General features: G+C 40.9%; 1 protein-coding gene across 3 annotated transcripts in view; it reads right to left on the bottom strand.

Moving 5' to 3' along the window:
- Positions 1-22,800, bottom strand: part of ZFYVE28 (zinc finger FYVE-type containing 28) — a 321,166-nt gene that overhangs the window by 148,921 nt on the left and 149,445 nt on the right. For 2 of the 3 annotated variants that reach the window (XM_032781069.2, XM_032781072.2), the window contains exon 2: positions 4,257-4,397. The exons of the other annotated variant lie outside the window; for it this stretch is intronic. In XM_032781069.2, coding sequence (XP_032636960.1) covers positions 4,257-4,397 — 141 coding nt within the window. The remainder of the gene's footprint in view (positions 1-4,256; positions 4,398-22,800) is intronic. 3 annotated transcript variants of the gene reach the window in all.

Genomic DNA, 22,800 nt, shown 5'->3' with positions numbered 1-22,800 from the left:
AGGCTTAATTATCTCATCAATTAGGAGTGAGTGCCTCTCGTGGTGATGGTAGTATGCATAGCAAGCTCGCGCGAGACTCGCGGAGGACTACTAGAGGATATGAGAATAGAACCTTCTATGAATTCTTCAATTGACTCATGTAATCCATCCATACCTCACAGTGTGTATAGTGAAGAGATTTCCAAAAGTATTTGATGTTTGGAGAGGAGAGATTCGGCATCTTAATTCGATCCCGGTGATATAAGGGTATATGCACGGCTTGACTGTATAGTAATTTCTTTTTTGCGTTGCGTCTCAATTGATTTAGTGCCTCTTCAAATATAATAATAACTTTATGAAGGCGTGTGTGCTACTGCAGGAAATCTCTATATGCTGACGCGCGTGGTGATGTTCAGTCCCGATAAATCTGGATTAGCCCATGGCGCGTATTTTCATCAAGGATTGTGGAATTTAGCATTGGGCGTATTATGTTATCTCAATTTTCGCCCCATAATGATTATTGACCAGGCAGTACACATTAACTACCTTAGGCATCAAGAGACTGTGCATGTACATGCTCATGTATATTATATGCTGTGCTTGATGCATTGTATTTGGATATAAGTGTTGAAAAGTCATGGGTAGTGCTTTCTGACACTTTCTCTGGTAGACAGCATAGATATATTGCTTACAGATTGATGATCTAGGAGGCCCAGACGCAATTGCTAGTTCCTATCTTACTGTATCGCCTCAGTTCTTATACTAGAAACATTAGTAATTTATCTCCACTCAAAATATCTACCAGTGAACGGAGACTAAATCTATAAACTGGATCTTATAATTAACATATGAGATCTTCGACTGCTATCGCAGTGACGCTTTACGTCATAGTGGTGGGCTATATCTTGCTATCGGCAGTGGCAGCTGTGAATAGTAATTTTTGACCTTAGGGCGATAGATCGGTGGGAACTGTAGCTAGTGAGGGGATAGTTGGATTGGACGGAGGAGGAAACTTGTTGGATTTAAATGGTTGTGAGAGGTGAGGTTGCGATGGAGATACGCTTTTTGACAGTGGTCGCGCGTGAAGGTCTGCTCAGTGGGTGCAAGAGCGTTGTCTGGTGGAGCCTGCTTCCCAAGTAAAGGGGAAAAAACCATGGCGGAGTTTGTTAGGGTCAAACTGGATGGAGGCAAGCAACGCGAGAGATTAGACAAAAAGGCAGAAAGCTACAGCATCTAGAGGCAGAGAGGTGGTAGAATGAGGGAGAGGTCAGGGCGGCGGAGGTGGGTTGGGGTGCAGGAATGGGGTGTGGATAGTGGCAGAGGGTGGAGGCTCTACCTTAGGTCGAGAGGTTGCAGGGAGAGAAGAGATACGTGGGGTGGTAGGATAAAGTTAGAGGAAGCTCAAAAGCCGCGTAGAACTGGACTCGCGAAGGGAAATGCAAAAACCAATAGTAAAAGGTTCTACAGCCACATAAATAAAGAAAGAAAACAAAGAAGAAAAGAAGTGGGGGCCCGCATATATATGAGGATGGAACGGAGGTTAAGGATAACCTAGGCATGGCCCCAATACCTAAATATAGTACTTTTGCCTCGGTCTTTAAATATGACAGTAGAGGAGTTTTACGGGACGATGGAGGGGTTTCTTATTTAATGACAAAGGGAACGTGGATATGGAGAGTGGATATTACGCATTTGAGTGAGAGGCCAAACTTGAACAGCTTATGGGAACAAATCGAGGGACCGGACAATCTCCACCCAAGGAATTAAAGGAACTGGCGCGTGAAATGCCGAAGCCGTTAGCGAAATTTTTAAGCAATCGGTAAACTCGGGGGTTAGTGCGTCGAACTGGAGAATTGCTAAGTAATTCCTTATTTTTAAGAAATGGAAAAAGTGATCCGCTAAATTATAGGGCCTGTAGCTTGACGTCTGTCGTGTCGTGTGTGAGGTCTTGGAAAAAATTTTAGAAGGGAGAAAGTATAGTAAGACATGTGAGTCAATGATTGGACGAATTGCAACATGGGATTTTCACTAAAGTAGATCGTGCCCAAACCCAACCTGATCTCCTTCTTTGAGAAGGTGAACGATTACTTAGACAAAGGAAATGCGGTAGATCTAATTTACCGCTCGATCAGTAAGGCGTTTGACACCGTTCCGCATTGGGAACTGTTATGTTAAGATTGGAAGGATGGGGATAGAATGTTGAAAGTTTGTTAAGGTGATATAGGACTGGGTTAACAGGGAGACTTCAGCGGGTCGTTTACTCGAAGGGTGAACTGTTCAGCTGGAAGGAGGTTACTAACGGAGTCCCTCAAGGATCGGTTTGGACCTATTCTATAACCTATTATTACGACCTTGCACAAGAGCGGGAATGTGTTAATAAAGTTGCGGATGACACGAAAGCTGGGGGTATTGTAACACAGAGAAGGACCGGGATACTATTCAGGAAGATCTGGACCACCTTGTATCACTGGAGTTAATAGTAATAAGATGAAATATAATAGTGAAAAGTTGCAAAGTCATGCACTTAGGGATTAATATAAGAATTTTAGATATACGTTGGGGACGCATCAGTTGGAAGCGACGGAGGAGGAGGAAGGAGCTTGGGGTATTGGGTTGGATAGCAGGATGACTATTGAGCCGCCAAGTGATATGGCTGTTAAAAAGAAGAATGCGGTTTAGGATGCTTCAGGCGAGTGTTTCCAGCAAAGGAGAGGAGGTGTTAGTGCCGTTATATACGGCGCTGGTGAGACCCCACCTGGGAATATTGTGTGGCAGTTCTGGTGGTCCCATGTTTAAGAAGGATGAATTCCAAACTGGAAACAGGTTCAGAGACGGGCTACTAGATATCCGAGGAATGGAAAATCTGCCTTATGAAAAGGAGACTCAAAGAGCTTGGCTTGTTTAGCCTGGCCAAAGAAGGCTCCGGGGGATATGCTTGCTCTATATAAAATATATTCAGGGGGATTAACGTTTAGGAGGGAGAGGAATTATTTTAGTATAAGTACTAATTGTAGGCACGAGGACGAATGGGTACAAACTGGATATTAGGAAGTTTAGACTTGAAATTAGACGAAGGTTTTTCTTAAACCATTAGGGAGTGAAGTTTCTGGAACAGCCTTCCGAGGGAAGTAGTGGGCAAAAGAGACTTATTGGCTCTTAAGACTAAGCTTGATAAGTATTATATGGAGGGGATGATATGATGGGATAGTTTAAATTGAGGCAACTGATTTTGGATTATTGGCGATTAAGTCTGCCTTAATGGTCTGTGAGGGGATGTTGGATGGGGATGGGACTGAGTTACTGCAGAGAATTCTTTCTTGGGTGCTGGCTGGTGAGTCTTGCCCACATGCTCAGGGTTTAGCTGATCGCCAAATTTGGGGTCGGAGAATTTCTCTCCAGGGCGGATTGGCAGGGGCCCTGGAGGTTTTTCGCCTTCCTCTGCAGCGTGGGGCAATGGGTCGCTTGCTGGTGGATTCCCTGCAGCTTGAGTTCTTCAAATCTCATTTTGAGGATTTCAACTAACTCAGTCATGGGTTCGGGTGTTGTTATAAATGTGTATGGGTAGGGTTTTGTGGCCTGCCTTGTGCAGGAGGTCAGACTAGATGATCATATTGGTCCCTTCTGACCTATGAGTCTATGAGATGTTATATACAAAGCAGATTATGTTAGTAAACCCATGGAAAGACTCTGGTTCTTAATACGGTTTACAGCTTTGTGGAATAAAAGTAAGGAAACCTTAGTTGTCCCTTCTTATCTTCAAAGCTCTTTGCACTAAACAGATCATATTCTCTCCAAAACTTAAGATCTAATTGAAAAGCCAATCATTTTTCCCCATCTACTAAGTGACTGATGGGAAGCTACTCCTGTCATGTAATTTGAAGTTTAGGTAAGTTTAAACACTGAATACCATTAAAAACATCAACATTTACAAAAGAAGTTACTACATGGTGGCATCTGAAATCCTGCAGTATCTCAGATTCCAGATTCTGGTAACCACTGGTAAATTCTGACCATGGAATACAATATTTCATATGTGAAAAGTATCTCAACTTTATTTATAAATATTTACAAATCTTTAATTCAAGAGCAGTTGTTTGTAGATTTTGTTTATGCACAATTCTTTGAGAGCAAATGTGAAATAACTTTAGTTTAAGTAGGAATTCCATTTATCAAAGCATGTTTCTTAAGGATTTAGTTATAATTCCAAAAACCAGGCAAAAAATCTGTGTAAACAAAACAATATAAAACACATAGCTGAGAACGTGCCCTTCTGGTACCTGACAAGAACGGAATTGGTTGACTAGCAAAGTGCATCTTTGTGGGTCTTTTCTTCCATCCAAACAGTCTAGTTCAGCTGCTACTTGATTTAGTTCTTCATCTGCATAGTAGAACTGGGCAAGGAGCTGCGGGTCAGTCCTCTGCAATGAAGAGATACATAAAATATTACACTTATCTATCCCTTATTTGTCTTTACAGGAAAGACCCTTTGGTTAATTATTTACATTTAAAGGGAAACTAGTGTATGAACTGATTTAGACCAGAACCTGACCAAAAGCTGTCAGAGTCTGACCGGGGAGTGTTCTTGTTAGATATAGAATTATGGGTAGTTTTTAAATTTTGACCCTCCAGCACAAATAATTTAAAAAAAAAATAAACTAACTATTATTGCAGGACAAAGAGACTTATTACGACAAACACTATCTCCAGAGTAGTACTGGCAGGCTCAGTGATACTGGCAAATAGTTATTTTGGCATAGTAAACAGCTGAATCACTAGTTTTGTTTGTTAAACCAAATCAAAATATGACACATTTCAGCTGTCGTCAAAACAAGCAAAAATTGTTTTCCAAGACAAAAAGGACAGAAGTTAATGAAGAAATCCTAACCTTCTAATAAAGAATTATGCAACTGACTCTTCTGACTTTCCCCTCTTCAATGTTTCCATGAGTCTACAGCCCACATTTCCTATGCTATAACTGCGCTGAGGTCACGCATGCCACCCCCCAGGGCATTATACTTATTATCCCTTTTAAAAGACCTTATTAATTTCCAAATTTTAATTAGCAAAATACACAGCCCGTAAATGTTTACAGCTATATAACCCACAAGAATTACTTAACATAAATACCCTTTAGCAAAGATGAATATGCATCCACTATATTTGATAAGACAAACAAGTAACACTACTGTAACTGTTTATTGCACTCAATGACCTACCAAGTTAAGATGTAGTGACTTTAGTAAATGATGCTAAAATCACATTAATCAATATTATTTGTCTTAATGCTTCTCAATCACTAATCTAAAGGGGCAATAACAAAAAGCTATCTGGTAACTGGCACACTGACTCATGCCCTTAAACAACTCATTTGTGCATAAGTTTAATGAGTTTAAAGCTGTCTCATATCACTATGAGCTGAAAAGCCTTTTAAAGTAAGCTCTCAAACAATGCGAAGCTTGAAACAAGTCAATGCAGTCTTTTGTTAGGGAGCTGAACAAGAACATACTGTACCTTAAATGTTTGGAGAAAATATTTTTTCCCCTTGTCAGCAGAAAGTCACACAGTTACTGTGAAATAAATAGAAAAAATACCTATAAATGTTACTAATTTAGAGCATCTCTGGATTTTTTCTCTTCCTTTTAGTCCCTTTGTTGTCACCTACTACTGAAGATCTGAAGTACGGTAACCAAGTATAAACTGTCAAACATTTACAGGCTTTTACAGTAGTTTTCCCTATGCTTGTATTAGGGAGGAGAATGAAGCTTAGGAAAATAATTAAGAGATATACAGTTTAAACTTAAAGCACAATGAGTTCGGTCAGAGGGGAAAACATGTCTAACGAAGCTGCTTCTTGCTACAACTTGTTTTGCTAAAAATCTCTATATTTGCTCAATAAGTTTCCAAACTGCAGCCCAGATCTCAACAACAGAACTCTAGCATCTTGGGGTCCACATTCCACCAACACCCACAGACCTCTAACCCACACCAGTCTCCTCAAACCATAAGACTTTTGCCACTAAAACTCTGGATACTCCACTGTTGTCAGCTGGTTGCTTGATCTAAAAACTTTCTTCCACTTCTCTCCAGCTACCAAACCACTCCGACTGCCAACCTCCACACAATCTCCTCTCCATTGTTTTCTCCTTCACGCTCTCACCCTTTCCATTCCTTCACTTTCCACCTATCTCCCTGTTCCTCTCTTCCATCCCCACAATCTCTTTGTTACTGTTCTCTTCTCCTTTGTTCACCCCACACTACTGCCTCCTTGCAAAAAAGGGCAAGCAGAACCTCCAAACCAAATTCATCCTTATTTCTGTTAGTTTCCTCTTGTCCTTTACCCATTACTCTCTGCCATATCCCATCTACTCAGACTGTAAACTCCACAGGCCAGAGACCTGTCTTTCTGGTATGTTTTGAAAGGTATTTGGTACAATTCTGGGTGCATTCTGTAAGAATTATTGCTCGCCCTCTTGCTGGCAGTTTTAGTAAAAAATGCCAGGTACTGAAGGGCAGATTCCATGGTCCCAAAACTCCATGGATGGGCAGCTACTCCCAAACCAAGAATAGAAAAAAAGCTGAAATACCATACCATTCTCAGCACAAAGCCTGATTGCTTTACCTTTATGAGCAAGTGGTGAATTTGACCCTTAGGTTGACCCACAGTTTTCCTTTTTCAGTCCTATAAGGACTGGTAGTTAAGTCCCAGAGGCAAAGTTTTGGTGAGACACATCTGTGTCCTATAGCTTACTGCTTTCTAAATTATTTCAGTTTTAAACAGATTTTGATATTTCTTTGAAAATAATTAGATGCAGGAATCAAAGTGTTAAATCCCAGTACAGCAAGGAAGGCATGATTTTTAAATGACTTTAGCGAAACTACCCTGCAGAAGCAAATATAGAAGTTAAATAATTATAGTCTTAAGCAAAAATAGGAAGCTGAGTTTTGAGCTCTCACATGACTGATCTTTCAAATTGGAGGATAAACAGCTTTAATTGAGTTCTCTCTGCTGTGTTGTGTGCTGTTGCCCATTAGTGATATAATCTTTGATTAATTATGTCAATCATATGTGGTCTGTAGCAAGATGAAGCTGCATGAAACTCTAAATCTCCCAGCAGGGGTCATGTGAAGTGAATAACCACAACTTTCTGAATTCAATTTACACTTGATTAGTAGCAGTAAAGAGAAAGACCGTATCAAAGTCTCAGTGCTAATTTTCTTTTTCCAACTATGCAAAATATGGTTCAAATGATTCAGTCTGAATTTACTTATTAAATTTTTCCAGGATAAGTATGAAATCCTATTGCAAATGTTTAAATCAACTCTTTTGATGCCTAATGAGAAATCTGGTTTAGAAGCACTTGCATGCCAAAGAGGAAATATATAATGTGAGACCCACAGTTAAAGGATTTTGGATAAAATGTTGATTTTGGACAGTATTAAAATGGAGTTTGTTCTTTCGGACTACATTCTGAATCAAAGCAGATTTAGAACAACTTGATACAGATCAAGAAGATTAACAAGACTTAAAAGAGTGACACACTTCTTAAGCCTCAAACTTTAGGATGTTATTTTTTCAATTTTAAAGATGTTTAGAATTCATAACCTTATGATACTTAAATCATCGTCCTTGTTACTTATATTGCACTGACAGTGTGGATGGCCCTGTACAGAGGAGTGTGAAGGGTACAGGTTGAGAGAGGACTAGCCTTTTATAAATAAATACATATTTAAGATTAAATCTGCAATTCTGAAGCTGAGAAGAAAATTATACTTACATAGCTCAGTAAAGAAGAAATGTGATAAGTCAATTCCTCTTACTATCTTGAAAGAAGTTACTGAGACTCTGATCTTGTCAGCTCATAAACATGGAGAAATCCCTGCACAAGGAGCACTGTTCAAGTCAAAACTGCACTCACTTAACATGAAGCTTAGGTATTCATCCTTCACAAATACTGAACAGTTTGCAAACATCTGCACAAGTGCGCAGTGTGGGGGTCCAAGCATACACTTATGTGTAGGGTGTGTAATGGATAATTGTTTGCAAGAGGTGAAAAAGGACAAAAGGTCTGAAAAGCAATCTTATTTCAAACTTTTAACAAATATTATGCAGACCAAAGCAGGGCAAAAGCCAAAAATTAAATATCTGACCATGTCTTTTTAAGAACCATTCCAAAGGAAGCAAAATGTGTACTTCTGAAATGTTTGGGATATTGCAATAAATTTGATCTTGCCTCATTTCTTTCAAATACAACAGTTACGTTACCATGATATGTCAACGTGCTATCCAAAATCAAACCAGATTATCCTTAAAAAAATCTGTGTTGAGTGGGTAAGGGCAAGTATTATATAACCGGAAAAATCCATAGGACTTTTTAAAATTGTTTGCCAAATGTTCACCTTTCTTTCTAAAATTCTCCATCATGTCTAGTCCCTGCCCAATGTGTTTGTTTTCTGAAGGTTTGACCACTTTCACAAAGGACAGGAATTTTTGACTCTACATATAGAATAATCTTGGGAGGTCTATATGGATGACTCATTCAGTCAGATCTTGGAAAGGACAGAGGCAGAAAGCATTCACATCAGGAAGCATCAGTTTAAAGGTTGCATGTATAACCTTTGCTTTGTTCCCTTATACATGCGCTGTGACATTCTGGGTTTCAGCCCAGACCAGGAAGGGGTTTTATCATCACTTGCCCTGTGCCGTGGGTGCCTCTGTGCTGTACAGCCTTGGTTCTGAGCACTGACAGCAACAGCATGCTCAGCACAATAGCCTTCCACACACCTGGTAACGTCTTGCAGGGCGACACCAAAACCCTCCCAGTCCCAGCTTCTCCCCAAAAATGCCTCTCTGCAATGCTCTGCCCTTCTGTGTCACCCACAAAACCTTAACAAGTTTTCTGCTCCTTTACAGAGAGAGTAAGTACTTAGCCGTTTATTAACTTAACTGGGTCTGACAAACCCTCGACTTCAATCAAAGTACTGCAGAGAAAGAGATGGCGGGCGGGGGGTGGGGGAAGAACTCAGGGCTGGAACTGTTGCTGAGGTTCCCCAGCAAAGAGTAACTGGGCAGTGGAAGCCAGGGTGTGGCCAGCATGTTTGTATGCTGCCTGTTGGTGTCAAGGCTCTGAGCGACAGCAGTATAGCATCCTAGGCACTCAGAGTGAAAAAGCAGGTGGTGACTGAACCTCTTACTGGCCTAGGTGAACCCCAAAGCTTCCCACTGGCATAGTTAAACAGGACTGACACACAAGTGAAAAGGCTGGGAACAATCACAGAAAGGTTACAGTTTTATTATTTCAGGTGTGGAAACAGAACAGAGGACATTTAAAATGAGTGACAGTGAAACAACAGCAAAGTTAGAGCCGGTTAGTTTAGAAAAGGAGCAAAAAGCATAAAATGAGAGGCTGAGGAAGGACGATGAACACACCAGAAATGCGAAACCAAAAGACGAGCGTGTGTGAATAGCAACAATGGAAAGTGAACCGAATGGGCAAGAAGCAGCACACAAGCGGGCCCTGGAAGCAGAAGCAGCTCCTCACCAATAAGCCATTAAACTGAAAGAAAAGGAAACCTTAGCAGGGGTAGGGGAGCTATATAATCTGAGAATGGAGAAAAGGGATGGACAGGTTCCACAGCCCACGGGTACTTTCTCTCCCCAAGGAACACCAAACTCGGATAAGCTGTGTTCTGTGTACAGAGAAACAGACTAATTCCTTACCACTTTTGAAAGACTCTGCAAAGTACATTAAGTACCAGAGGATAAGGAAGTCCCAACTTTGTTTACTAAGCTCTTGGGTAAAGCATTACATATATTTAATGAAATGCCAATTGAACAGGCTTTGAAATATGAGTTTAAAAAGGTTGTACTGCAAAATTTTCAAAATACTCCTGAAGTGTATGGAGTGAGATCTCAGAATTAATGACAAGATGAGTCATAGGGTATATGTGATTGGATGAGAAATGGGTCAAGGGAAAGGGAGTAGAGAATTATAACCAATTGTTTGACCTTTTTGCATAGGAACAGCTCCTGCGCATATGTTCTGAAGAGATTGGACAAGGTATTTGGGAGAAGCCTCCGAATTCTTTCCAAAAAGCAGCTGCTGCCTGTGTGAAGCTAAAGCATTTGGTGAGCACAAACTGCAAAGGGAGGAGCAGAACCCCGGTTTATCCCTGGGAAAAAGGAGCATAATTGGGAATCTGTGGTTCAGGGGGACTGTAAATGGATGTCTGGAGTAGCCAGTGGCTAAACCTACTGCCCCCCAAACCTGAAGCAAATACTCACCAGCAACTACACACCACACAACAAAAACACCAACCCAGGAACTGAACCCTGCAACAAACCCCAGTGCCAACTCTGTCCGCATATCCATTCAAGTGACACCATCATAGGACCTAACCACATTAGCTACATCATCAGGGGCTCGTCACCTGCACATCTACCAATGTGATGTATGTCATCATATGCCAGCAATGCCCTTCTGCCATGCACATTGGCCAAACCGGACAGGCTCTATGCAAAAGAATAAATGGACACAAATCTGAGATCAGGAATCATAACATTCAAAAATCAGTAGGAGAACAGACCTAAAAAAGTGGCAACTCATCAACAAAAAAACTTCAAAAACAGACTCCAACGTGAAGCTGCAGAACTGGAATTAATTTGCAAACTGGATACCATCAGATTAGTCCTGAATAAAGACTGGGAGTGGTTGGGTCATTACAAAACCTAAACCTAATTTCCCCAATACTAGCCCACGAAAGCTTATGCCCAAATAAATTTGTTAGTCTATAAGGTGCCACAAGGACTCCTCATTGTTTCTGCTGATACAGACTAACATGGCTACCACTCTGAAACAAGTAAGGGAGAATCCACCAGTTCCCTTGTAAGTTTGTTCCAATGATTTATCACCCTCACTTGGAAAAAATTGTCCCTAAATTTCTAATAGAATTTGAATTTGTCTGACTTCAACTTCCAGTCATTGGTTCTTGTTATCTCGGCTAGATTGAAGAGTCCATTAGTACACGGTATTTTCTCCTCATGAAGGTTCTTATACACTGTAATCAACTCACCACTTACATCTTTTTTCTGATAAACTAAACGGATTGAGCTCTAAGTCTCTCACTGTACGACATGTTTCCAGCCCTCAGATAATTTTTGTGGCTCTTTTCTGCACTCACTTCAGTTTTTCAACATCATTTTTAAATGTTGACATCAGAACTAGGCATAATACTCCACTGCCAGTCTCACCAATGCACCTACCTCCCTACTCCTACTTACTACTCTCCTGTTTATACATCCAGGGATAGCCCTTTTGCTGCAGCATCACACTGGGAAGCTCATGTTCAGGTGTTTGTCCATTAAGACCCCTAGATTCTTTCCCAGATACAGGTCCCCTTTCTGTAGCTATCGTCTAGGTGTATAACTTTGCATTTGGCTCATTAACATATATTTTGCTTTAATGGACCCAGTTCACCAAGCAATCCAGATTGTTCTGATTGCCCTGCCCTCATCATTATTTACCACCCTTCCAATCCTTGTGTCATCAGCAAATTTTATCAGGAATGATTTTATATTTAGGATAGAGTATTTATTAACACGATCACATACCATTATTTCGCAGAATCCCTATTCACTGCACAGATTGGACACATTAAAGGTCACTAACAAACAAACTCACTCTAGTTGGTTACATACACTTAAACAAATACTTTGCACTAGGCCACACATATTTCACCCAAAATATACCTCCAAAATATGCAGTAAATTGGAAGCTATTACCTGGAGAATATATTACAGTATTTTGACTATTAGCTGTTACAGTATTTAAATTAACTATATTACAGCTCTTCTCATGCATGTCTGCTTTGTAATAGATAAGACATTTAATTTGCATGCTCCTGACTGCTTTTACTTTTCACTCTGTAAAAGACCATCCATTGTATTTTTTTTAATTAAACATCACCTTCATCTTTTATTCTCACTAAGCCATTGACCAGTTCAGTGGAAGACTGAGAAATCATTTCTGAGCCTCTCATCTTCTTATGGTTACAGTTGTGTTTACCAAATAGGTTCCGTCAGTGATCATTGACTAGGATTTGATTAGTCTGACTTAACTTACAATACGTTTTTGATCCGAGTTACAGTTTTGAGTTGGGTTATATTTAAGATCTTTTTCTTTGTGGCTTTCTCTCAAGGGGAACTGTGAGATGAAGAATCATTCATTTTGAAGTTGTATGGTTGAAACTCATGAGGAGTCACATTATAGACCAGTAAGACCATATATTACATGCTATAAGCTAAAAAGATCCTATTGTAACATCTTGGAAACAATTGACCTTTATTAGTAAAATATTGAGGTGTTTCTTCAAAAGGATAATATTTAGTCACCTGCTTTGGCTTTCATGGCATGGTCCCTCTAAGCATAAGACAGAAGTGAATAGCTACAGCACTGAAGCTGGGAACTAAAAATCAGGGTGACAATTGACCAGATATCAGAGTTACTGCTTATCCACTCAGAATTTCTGAAATTCAGATTTAAGACTTCTTTGAAAATAGCACTTCCAGAAATAGAGACTCTCTCTGTTGGAGATTTTCCTCTTTGTAAAGCAAGAGGCTAAAAAGCAAAACTGCGGGAAGCCTTTAAATCAATTAAATAATGAGAAATTTGATCACCGAATTACAAAGGCAGGTTCTTCCGGTGCTTAAGTTTTTAGATGGGTAATAATGATGAGTGAAAGCATATAGTATCAGGTAAATTATGAAATTATCCTGAATATAAAAACAAAACTTAAGAAAACTACTCTAGGTAAACATTTATTTTTACTTTGCTGTGGAACAGAAAGCTCATATGCATTCTTCCTCCCCCACTACCATCACAAGAGAATGCAATCTTTTTTATAACTAAAGCTGTTTATTTATTAGAATCAAACCACAAATAAAAAGCCTAATTAGCTAAGTAAGGCACTGAAGACATTTTATTGCAGCTATTTAGATGGATCTCATACAATGTGTTTCACTGTGAAGAAACTCAAAACAGAAAGAAAAGCATCATCTAAAGGCATTGCAAATCATATTCAAAATCAAACAATCTCTTAAATATTTCCAATTTTTATGTGGAGTCTGCACATAAATTAGCAGTTAAATGTGTTATATCCAGGTTGTTGCTGGTGTCACTAGGCATAACCCTAGGTAACTTGGGTGGGTGGAAGACCGCGAGTGTTGATGAAGCCCTCCTGCCCTAGGCCAAAGTGAACCAAAGTTCCTCCATGTTGAACTTTACTCGACCTAGAAAGCTAGCAGCTGCAAAATCAAATGTGTAACAGTAAGCTATCAGCGGCAACACAGCCCAAACCGGTCTAAAGCAGTAGTGATAAGACCTGCGTACCTCTAGCAGAAGGACAAGATAACTTGCAAAAGGGAAAATTACTAACGAGCTTCTGCAGCCAAGATTGTGTAATGTAACTGCGCTTGATGTAAGTGCTACAGGGGGAGGAAGATGGGGAAAGGGGAAGGAAGAAAAAAAGAACTTAAAAAGGGAAAAGCAGCTCGAGTCAGTGTGCTTGATTTGAGGCGTATCAGTCTTCTTGCACTGCTTTGAGATCTCAAATAAACTTTGGTTGCTTCTCCACCCTGGTGTGTTTATTGGTGCGGCGCATACCGGGCAACGCTCCCCGCTGTTGCCCCCCTCGGGCACTCTGTGCCGGCAACATTGTCAGCCACCTCTGTTTTAGAGGTCTCATTTCCACCATTCTCCACAATGCATAAAGTACTTAATTTATCTTACTTTGATTTCTACATCATCTTCATTTACCCAGTGTAAACATGAATGTGTTATCAATGTGACTGGCAGCAGCCTCCACTGAAAGGTAAATAATTTCAGTACCAACCAGGATCTGTTTCCCTTGGTAACCTTTCCCCAAAGACTCTGTTCTGCCTTGGCAAGAGACAGTTAAATCAAAAATGCTCAGATTTTTCGCAGGAAATGTTGTTTTTAAATTGTTTTCTTTCTTTGCCTTCTCAACTGGACTAAAAGCCAAGGAAAATGGAAATATCATGAGTGAGCCACAGAAAAGACCAGAACAAAGAATCCGAAGTGGGATCTGAATCCTGGGTGTTGATAGAATTATATGGAGTTGCTGTCTGTCAGTCATCCTGAGAAGGACAATATTAATCATTTCTGTTTTGCTGAAGGCTGCAGAACAACAGATAAACCTAAAATCTGACCAGAAATGATCCACTGAGCCAGTATTAAAGGCTCAAGACATCAGTTCCTCATTTCTATTTTCCTAATGTTCTGAGCATTTATCCCTTTGCTATACATTTAAGAAATCCAGCAGTCTACATAAGCCAATATGATGTTTTTCTCTACGATGTGTTCCAAAGGTATTGTTTTATGGGTTCAGCTGATGGTAGATCTGAATTCCTGTTTTGGCCACCAGAGGGAATGGTGCAAGCCTCCATGCACTATAAAATATGCATTTTAAGTGGTACTTTGACAAACATCTACACTATGCATTTTTTACCTAGACCCGCCACCTGTTGCTACCATTCGTTCTGCTCCACCAGTGTTAGTAATGGTGGGAACACTAACATAGACAAAGTGTGAGTGGCTCTCGCTGTTTTAAGTGTCATACCACACAGATCTTTTCTGAGCAAGGTTGGATATGGTGTTTAAAATGCCAGCTGTCACCTGGAAATTTGTCTACACTAGCAGTCCTACTACTGCTTCCACTGGTGGAGACATATCACTTGAAGCCAAGAAGAATTTTTTTTAAGAGAAAAGGACTTGTAGACACAGCCCAAGAGTGTCTTCCTTTGCTAGTTCCTGTGTAAGAAGTGGTAGAACTGCTTCAAGTACTATATAATGGTCCAGCTGCTCCACAGTCTAAACACCGTAATTGGTATCTTCTTCTGATGGTGTCACAATCTTGGGTTACGGGACAAGAGGCCTTTTCATGTGCCCAAAAGATGACAAGCAACCTCAAACTTCCCATTCCTTAAAATGAACATAGTGGCTGCTAGCAAAGTTCAGTGAATACAAAAAATTACTATACAATACAGGAGTCAGAAAGGGGAATTCACAAAAGAAGGCACATTAATGCAGATCAAAATCTGGAAAGGCTATAGTTGAAGGACTTTATCCTGCCCTCCAGTATTCAGAACAAATGGCCTAATATTTTGGAAAATCAGCTTTTGTACACACGACAGTATGCACTGAGAACTGAGGCAGAACTGAGCTCTAAGTGTTTTAAAAACATTAATCTATGCAGTTCAGATTTAAAAGGCAGCTACAATATAGCATTTTTATAAACTACATAGCTGTAATAGACATTATGCACTAGCTGCTACTCAAATGAATTTTAATAAGGTATTTAAATGAAAACTAGTACGAAATCTAACTAACACTTGGTAATGAAAATGAAGCTATGTATAAAATGCCTGATCTGTGACAAAAGCAGCTCTATGTCTAAAGCCAAATACTTCTCAACAAAAATAATTTATCCAATTGCCCATATGAAAACTAAGATCTTTATAGTGCTACAAGCTTATCTGTTAGAAGCTTGTTATGCCAGTTACAAATTCTTAGGGAAGCTTGTCTTGTACACTGAATAGTTCCAAGACTTCAAAGTTGTTGTTTCCGCCCCCCGCCCCCCAGAAGAGAACATGTTACTTGTTCAACTGGGCCTGTTCCTCACACTTTTCTGTTTTTTAAACTCATGTAAATATGCGCTACCTCTGCCTTATATATATACTTGGCAAGTTCCTTTAAACAGCATTGCAAAATTCAAACACCAAATCTAATACATCAATCAGCAACAATCCTGCACTGGTAGGTGGATAGGCCCAAATACCTAAAAGGTCTTTTCTATTTATAATTCTATTATAAACCAAGCAACAATAAAGATTTCTTATAACACATGTGGCATAGACACGTAGTAATATATTTTTATTTTAATTTATGTGACATTTTAAAATCTAGGAAGCAAAAGCAACTTTGCCAATGTTCTAATCTTCTTCCTTTCTATATTTAAGAAAGAGGGAAAGTTTGAGAAGCGTTTCAGCTGTGGACACAATAGTGCTTACAATAAAGAATGCTGCTTTGCTGGCTTTCTGTAGCTGTTGATCTCGGCAAATTTGAAAAGTGATGATTACCTTCATACTCCAAACTATGACTCTGCAGATTTCAGGTCCACTGTTTTTGTGAAGGTCAATAAAGTCATCCTAATGGCCCTTAGTAACATGATCTGGGTTCAAGCCTATTTTCATTAGAAGTGCACAATAAAGTGCAAGCTGTAGTAGCATTGGTTGTCTTTCTTATCTTGGGTCTACCATTTGTAGTTGGAAATGGAGGTACATAAAATCAAGAGCTATGAGGGACAGAGAAATTGAGCAGCCAATCATTGACACTAGAAACATCATTTGATATACCGCACCATCTTTACCCTGGGTTGGCCATTAATAATCTCAACAAGTCAATAAAATAAAGCCTGCAAACCTATTCTGCTGATCAGGACCGATGCAAAACATGAAATAATGGGTGAAAGCCAGGCTCTCTTAGAGTCAACAGCATTGACTTCAGTTGCTCCAGGATTTTCCCCAATGACTTTATATCAGACAGAAATTTTCAAACAGACAAAATATTTTAAACAAAACAATCACCTATATGCAAATTGGAACTATGTGCATTGGGCCAGGAACATTGATTTAAATAAATGTACACCTCTACCTCGATATAACGTGACCCGATATAACACGAATTCGGATATAACCCGGTAAAGCAGTGCTCTGGGGGCGTGGGGCTGCGCACTCCAGTGGATCAAAGCAAGTTCAATATACTATGGTTTCATCTATAATGCTGCAAGATTTTTTGGCTCCCGAGGACAGCGTTATATCGAGGTAAAGGTGTATCTACACATACTGCAGTGGAAACTAAAAGAAACTAATGAACTATAGATTTATTCAATACCTACAAAAAAGTCAAAATAAAAGAGCGATAATATATAATCTGATGGAAGCATACCTTATCAAATGAAAGAGCTCCAAAACCATACTTTAAAAGATTCCTCTGCCCATCCCCCTACCTATCCTCAATGTCTACTTAACAACCATGATGTCTTTTCTTACCCCATTCCTGTCTTGTAACAGGGCACTGATCCTCTGGGTATATGTGCAGCCTGACATACCTGTTACAGGCTCTGGCCTTTAAAACCTGGAATTCTCAAAGAGATAATCTGGAAGAATAGAGAGAAACTCCAAATCGCAGGGCCCAAGAATGAGAGCAAGATTGTGAACAGCAGAAACAAGATAACAAGACTTCCTGTCTCACAGAGAAGGGACTAGCACAGTGGTTTCCCCAGGAATTGAAATTAGGGGGGGTGTTCGAATTTACAGGGGGTGTCAGGACCAATGAGATATATAAAAGAGATATGAATAAAGTAAATGTTTTGTTAGGATTATGCAAATTTAACATAAGGAAAATGCAAGTTACACCAAAAAACATAACAGATCTAGATTTCTAAAAAAAAAAATTTACTTTTGAAAAGTAATCCATCATGGGATAACAGGGCAGTCCTCTCATGGATCAGTAACTGGTTAAAAGATGGGAAACAAAGGGTAGGAATAAATTATCAGTTTTCAGAATGGAGAGAGATAAATAGTGGTATCCTTGAGGGCTCAGTACTGGGACCAGTTACTATTCAACATATTCATAAATGATCTGGAAAATGGGTAAACAGTGAGGTCGCAAAATTTGCAGATGACACAAAACTATTCAAGATAGTTAAGTCCCCAGGGCAACCTGCAAAGAGCTACAAAGGGATCTCACAAAACTGGGTGACTGGGCAACAAAATGGCAAATTAAATTCAATGTTGATAAAATGCAAAGTGAATGCACATTGGAAAGCAATCTCAACTATACATACAAAATGATGGCATTCTGAATTAGCTGTTAACACTCATGAAAGAGATCTTGGAGTCATTGTGGATAGTTCTCTGAAAACATCTCACTCAATGTGCACACAGCAGTCAAAAAAGCAAAACAATGTTGGGAATCATTAAGAAGGGATAGATAATAAGACAGAAAATATCATATTGCCTCTATATAAATCCATGGTACGTGCATACCTTGAATAGTGTGTGCAGATCTGTTCACCCATCCTAAAATATATATTTGAATTGGAAAAGGTACAGAGATGGGCAACTAAAATAATCAGGGGTATGAAACAGGAGAAGAGAGATTAAAATGACTGGGAATTTTCAGCTTAGAAAAGAGATGACTAATGGGGATATGATAGAGGTCTACAAAATCTTGACTGGTGCGAAGAAAGTGAATAAGGAAATTTATTTAATCCTTCACATAACACAAGAACTAGCAGTCACTCAATGAAATTAATAGGCAGCAGGTTTTAAAAAAAAGAAAAGGAAGTACTTCTTCACACAATATAAAGTCAACCCAGGGAATCTCTTGCCAGGGATGCTGTGAAGACCAAAACTATAACAGGATTATAAAAAGAACTAGATAAATTCCTGGAGAACAGGTCCATCTGTGCTATTAGCCAGGATGGGGAGGGATGCAACACCATGCTCTGAGTGTCCCTAGCCTGTTTGCCAGAAGCTGGAAATGGGCAACAGGGGATGGTCACTTGATGATTACCTGTTCTGTTCATTCCCTCTGAAGCACCTGGCCTTGACCACTGTTGTAAGACAGAGTACTGGGCTATAATGGACCATTGGTCTGACCCAGTATGACCATTCTTATGTAAAAATTAATTATAAATAAAAAATGTTAGGTACAGAAAACTCTCCAACATAATGACCTCAGCCAAGACAGCAACAATGTGAGATAACAACCTTGGCAAATAACGCATTTTAAAAATCTTGGCCTGCTAGGAAATGTATTTATATAAGTTTCCATTCCCTAGTCACAAATCTAGCATTCTGAGCAAAGTGACTAAAATATAGTCCAACAAACAAATGTTTATTTTTAACATGCCCCTCACTTTTCCCTCCACCGCACTCCACTCACTGGTGTGTCCTTTGTCAGTGGGAGATCAGAGTTCAGAGGTGCTTTCACGTGAGTACACCTGCCAGGTGGGGGACAAGAAGGCACCTTGCTTGTTCCTCCAGCTGCTCACTGTTTGCTCTGGCCATGTCTGTTCGTTGTGCCACCGTTCACTCCACTATTCTGTTGCCAATGGCCCTGCGCAGTCACCTTCAGCTGCCACCTGCCACTGTGACCTCTGCGAGTTGGTCTCTTGAGGTTCCACCAGCTCTCAGTGATTTCCAGATGAGCTCTCAGTGCTAGGAAACCTCGCTCGCTGCTAGTGCAGTCTGGGCTGTCTCTTACACAAAAAGACACTGTACCACAGGAACACTGTCCCCACAACAGGACTAAGCACTTAGACCTGATTGTCACTGGATTTCAGCTGCAGTGGTCACTTAACAGACAAAAGACTATCTATGGACAGGGCCGCGCTTTCATTTAGGCGACTTAGGCAGTCGCCTAGGGCACCAGCATTATGGGGGGCGGCATTTTGCCGGGGGGCGGCAGGCGGCTCCAGTGGAGCTGCCGCAGTCATACCTGCGGAGGGTCTGCTGGTCTCGCGGCTCTGGTGAGACCTGCCGCAGGCATTTCTGTGGACGGTCTGCTGTTCCCGCGGCTCCGGTGGACCTGCTGCACATTTCATTCTGCGGACGGTCCGCTGGTCCGCAGCTCCGAGTGGACGTGCCGCAGGCATTTCTGCGGACGGTCCGCTGGTCCCCGCGGCTCCGTGGACCTGCTGCAGGCATGCCTGCGGCAGCTCCACCAGAGCCGCGAGACCCACATGCGGGTGGCGAAATGGCCCAGCGCCTAGGGCGCCAGAAACCCTGGCGCTGGTCCTGTCTATGGAGCCTAATCATCTCTGTCTTTAAACAGTGGAGAGGGACAGGTCCCCACCCTCTCGTGATGCCTTCAAATCATCACAGGCTACAGTTCTATTGCCCTTTACTCATACAATAAGAACAAGATTTCATTCCCCATTCCCCCCACATTCAAGTAGTTTGTAACCCAACCCCAGCCAAAATCTATCACTTAGACAACACAGCTCTGTTTGCTGGATACCTAAGTAGATTAGGTGTGAATGTAAATATAATCTGGCCCTGAAGCCTTTCCGCGCAGTCCCAGCTCATCACTAGCTGTCAGAGAGAGCTCATTTAGACTTTGCTTACAAATTATCATTTGAAATTATTAGGTTGGCCAACTTCACCGAAATGATTACACTAACATCATAAAAAACAGCTGTATAAGGAAGCAAGGAAGCTAATCTATGTTCCTACTTTTCAAATCTATTACACTTTTTCAGATACACATATTTTATCATACACTGTATAAGCTTTTAAAGTGTGTATTAATGTTTCAGTTTAAATCCAGATTTCCAAAGTCACTGAATTGGTATGTAACTAGCTCACAAAACTGGAGAGGTGTTGGGGAAATTCAGGGGGGGTGTACACCCCCCCTGGGGAGGGTGAAGGAAATCACTGGACTAGCATACAGCTGTAGAGCATGCAACAGCTGCTGGAGAAAGCACTCCAGCTGTGCAAGGAGAGAGCTCCCCCTGCAACTGGTACCACAGCTGGAAAAAGGGGGGAATTTTACCTGTATGGAGCAGGGAGGAGCAGGAAATGGCTGGACCAATTTTGGAGTTGGGGGGAGAGCAGTGCCATTCTAATTGGTCAGAAGAGAGTGAGGGTGGCATTTACACCCTATACAGCCCTGGAGAAACCTATTCTTTAGATCTGTCAGATGCCACCATGGGAATATTAAAGCCCAACTATTGTATAAAAATTAATAAAGAGAGAGGAATGAGGACTTGGGAGCATGTGACGGCTTCTAAATAAATTGAACAGAATGTCTTTTTTTGGAGGGTGGAATGGATAGTCGAGGCAGATTTAAAGATTCACTGAGGTGCATGAGGTGGAATAGTCTTGGAATTTTTTACCAAGGCATGTGGTATTGCAGAAATGGCTCTCTGACTGGATAAAAATAGGGCTAGTAAAGGATATAACAGTCCTGAAATTATTTCCCATTGTAGTGGCAGTGACTGTTTGGAGAACAGATTTTACAAACAAAAGTGCATGTTTTGGAATGACAACATGGCAGTGGTCCACGTCCTCCAGATCGCCCAGAATTATGAGGTGAGTAAGGGCATTTGCACTTCAGTGTTTAAACTTTAACCATATGTTTGTTTGTAAAACATGTGCCTGGGGTTGATAATGGCAGAGCCAATGCATTGTCTCGCACTTCCTGGTGGACAGATTTCAGGACCTGGCACCAGGACTCAACGTGGAATCCAAACAGAGGCTGGTGGTACTCTGGGGGAGGATGGCTCTTCGAGATGTACAAAGATCAGTAGCACTGCAAATATTTAAGGCTTATGACAGGATTTTTTAAGATTTTGTGCAAATTTCAGGGGAGGGAGAGCCTGCCTATGATATGGCTATTTCCAGATGACCAGATACTTCAGTACATGGTATTGCTGGCAACCTGTGGGCTTGCATCATTTACCACCTCCAGCCACCTATCAGTCTTTATATTTACCATGAGGACTGGGGGCTATCCCAGATGCTTGCAGTAGATACTTTAGTTAGTTCAGAGGTTTTTAGTGACATGGTCTCAACACATGCCCTAGAGAAGATCCTCAACATTGCTCAGATGCTTAGGGATCTGGGGCAAGTTCTTAAACAAAATATGCAGAAGTGGACAGGAAGTGGTCTTGTTCAAGGCTGCATTTCCGGAAGCATTTTTTAAGCTTTTAGAGTCAGTGAACTAGTGCCTGGGTTGGTGAGGGATATGTTGGGAAAGGCTTTGGAGTGGAGGGATTTACAGTAGAAGGTGCAATTGGTCATCTTGACCCAATCAGGAGGGGCAGACTGAGTCCATAATGCTATTGATGATGGAATGAGGAATTATATAGTGATGAGAGCTGGTCAGGTGGGTGGAAGGCCCTTCACAACATACCAGTCTGTTACAGTTTTAAGAAAGGGTCTTATAAAGTTATGGCTACAGGCGTATGAATTTAGTTCCCACTCACTCCAGATTGGAGCTTCAACAGTGCTGCCCAAAAAAGACTAGGGGCCAGTGTGATTCAGGCAATTGGATAATAGCATTCAAATTCAAACAGGACATACATGAGACCCCAGATGGGAAAATTAGCTGATTCTCTGTTTCAAACTTCAAAATCATGCGCATGGTCCAGGTAAGCAATGGTGTGGCTCTGTGAGCAACAATATTCTACACTGGACACGTAGGCACCAAGTCGTCTGGAGGTTCACAGCTGGATCTAGGTGGTAAGGCAATCTTGAGGCGGCATGGAAACAAGGGTATGCTATGGGACCAGCTGATGCCCCTTATACACTCTTTGGCAGCTCAGAAGCAGGCACCAGATGTGATTATTGTTCACCTCAATGAAAACTATCTGGGAAGATGTAAGAGGATCAATATGATAAATAGGCAGATCTGAGGGAAGATCCAGGATTTTTCCCAGGGGCAATGATTATTTAATCTGAAACACTGCACTGCAGGGAGCAGTGAAACTTCCACAGGTGGATAAGGTTAGGAGGTATGTAAATAGGTAGATGGCTAAACATATACATAACCAAGGGGGTTTGGTCATTTCAGATCTGGACATATCTTACTGGGCACCCCAGGGAGGATGGGACACATCTATCCAAATAGGGGGTGGATATACTTTCTGATATTAAGGAAAGAATCAGTGAATACATGGAAGCACAACAGGCATGTGGGGGAGGCAGCCAAGCATAATTGCTGCTGCCTACTTGTG

This window comes from Chelonoidis abingdonii, chromosome 5, assembly GCF_003597395.2.
Source record: "Chelonoidis abingdonii isolate Lonesome George chromosome 5, CheloAbing_2.0, whole genome shotgun sequence".
In the NCBI taxonomy this organism is placed as follows: domain Eukaryota; kingdom Metazoa; phylum Chordata; order Testudines; family Testudinidae; genus Chelonoidis; species Chelonoidis abingdonii.
The sequence above is the reverse complement of the archived record's forward strand: the minus strand, read 5'-3'. Positions and strand labels throughout refer to the sequence as shown.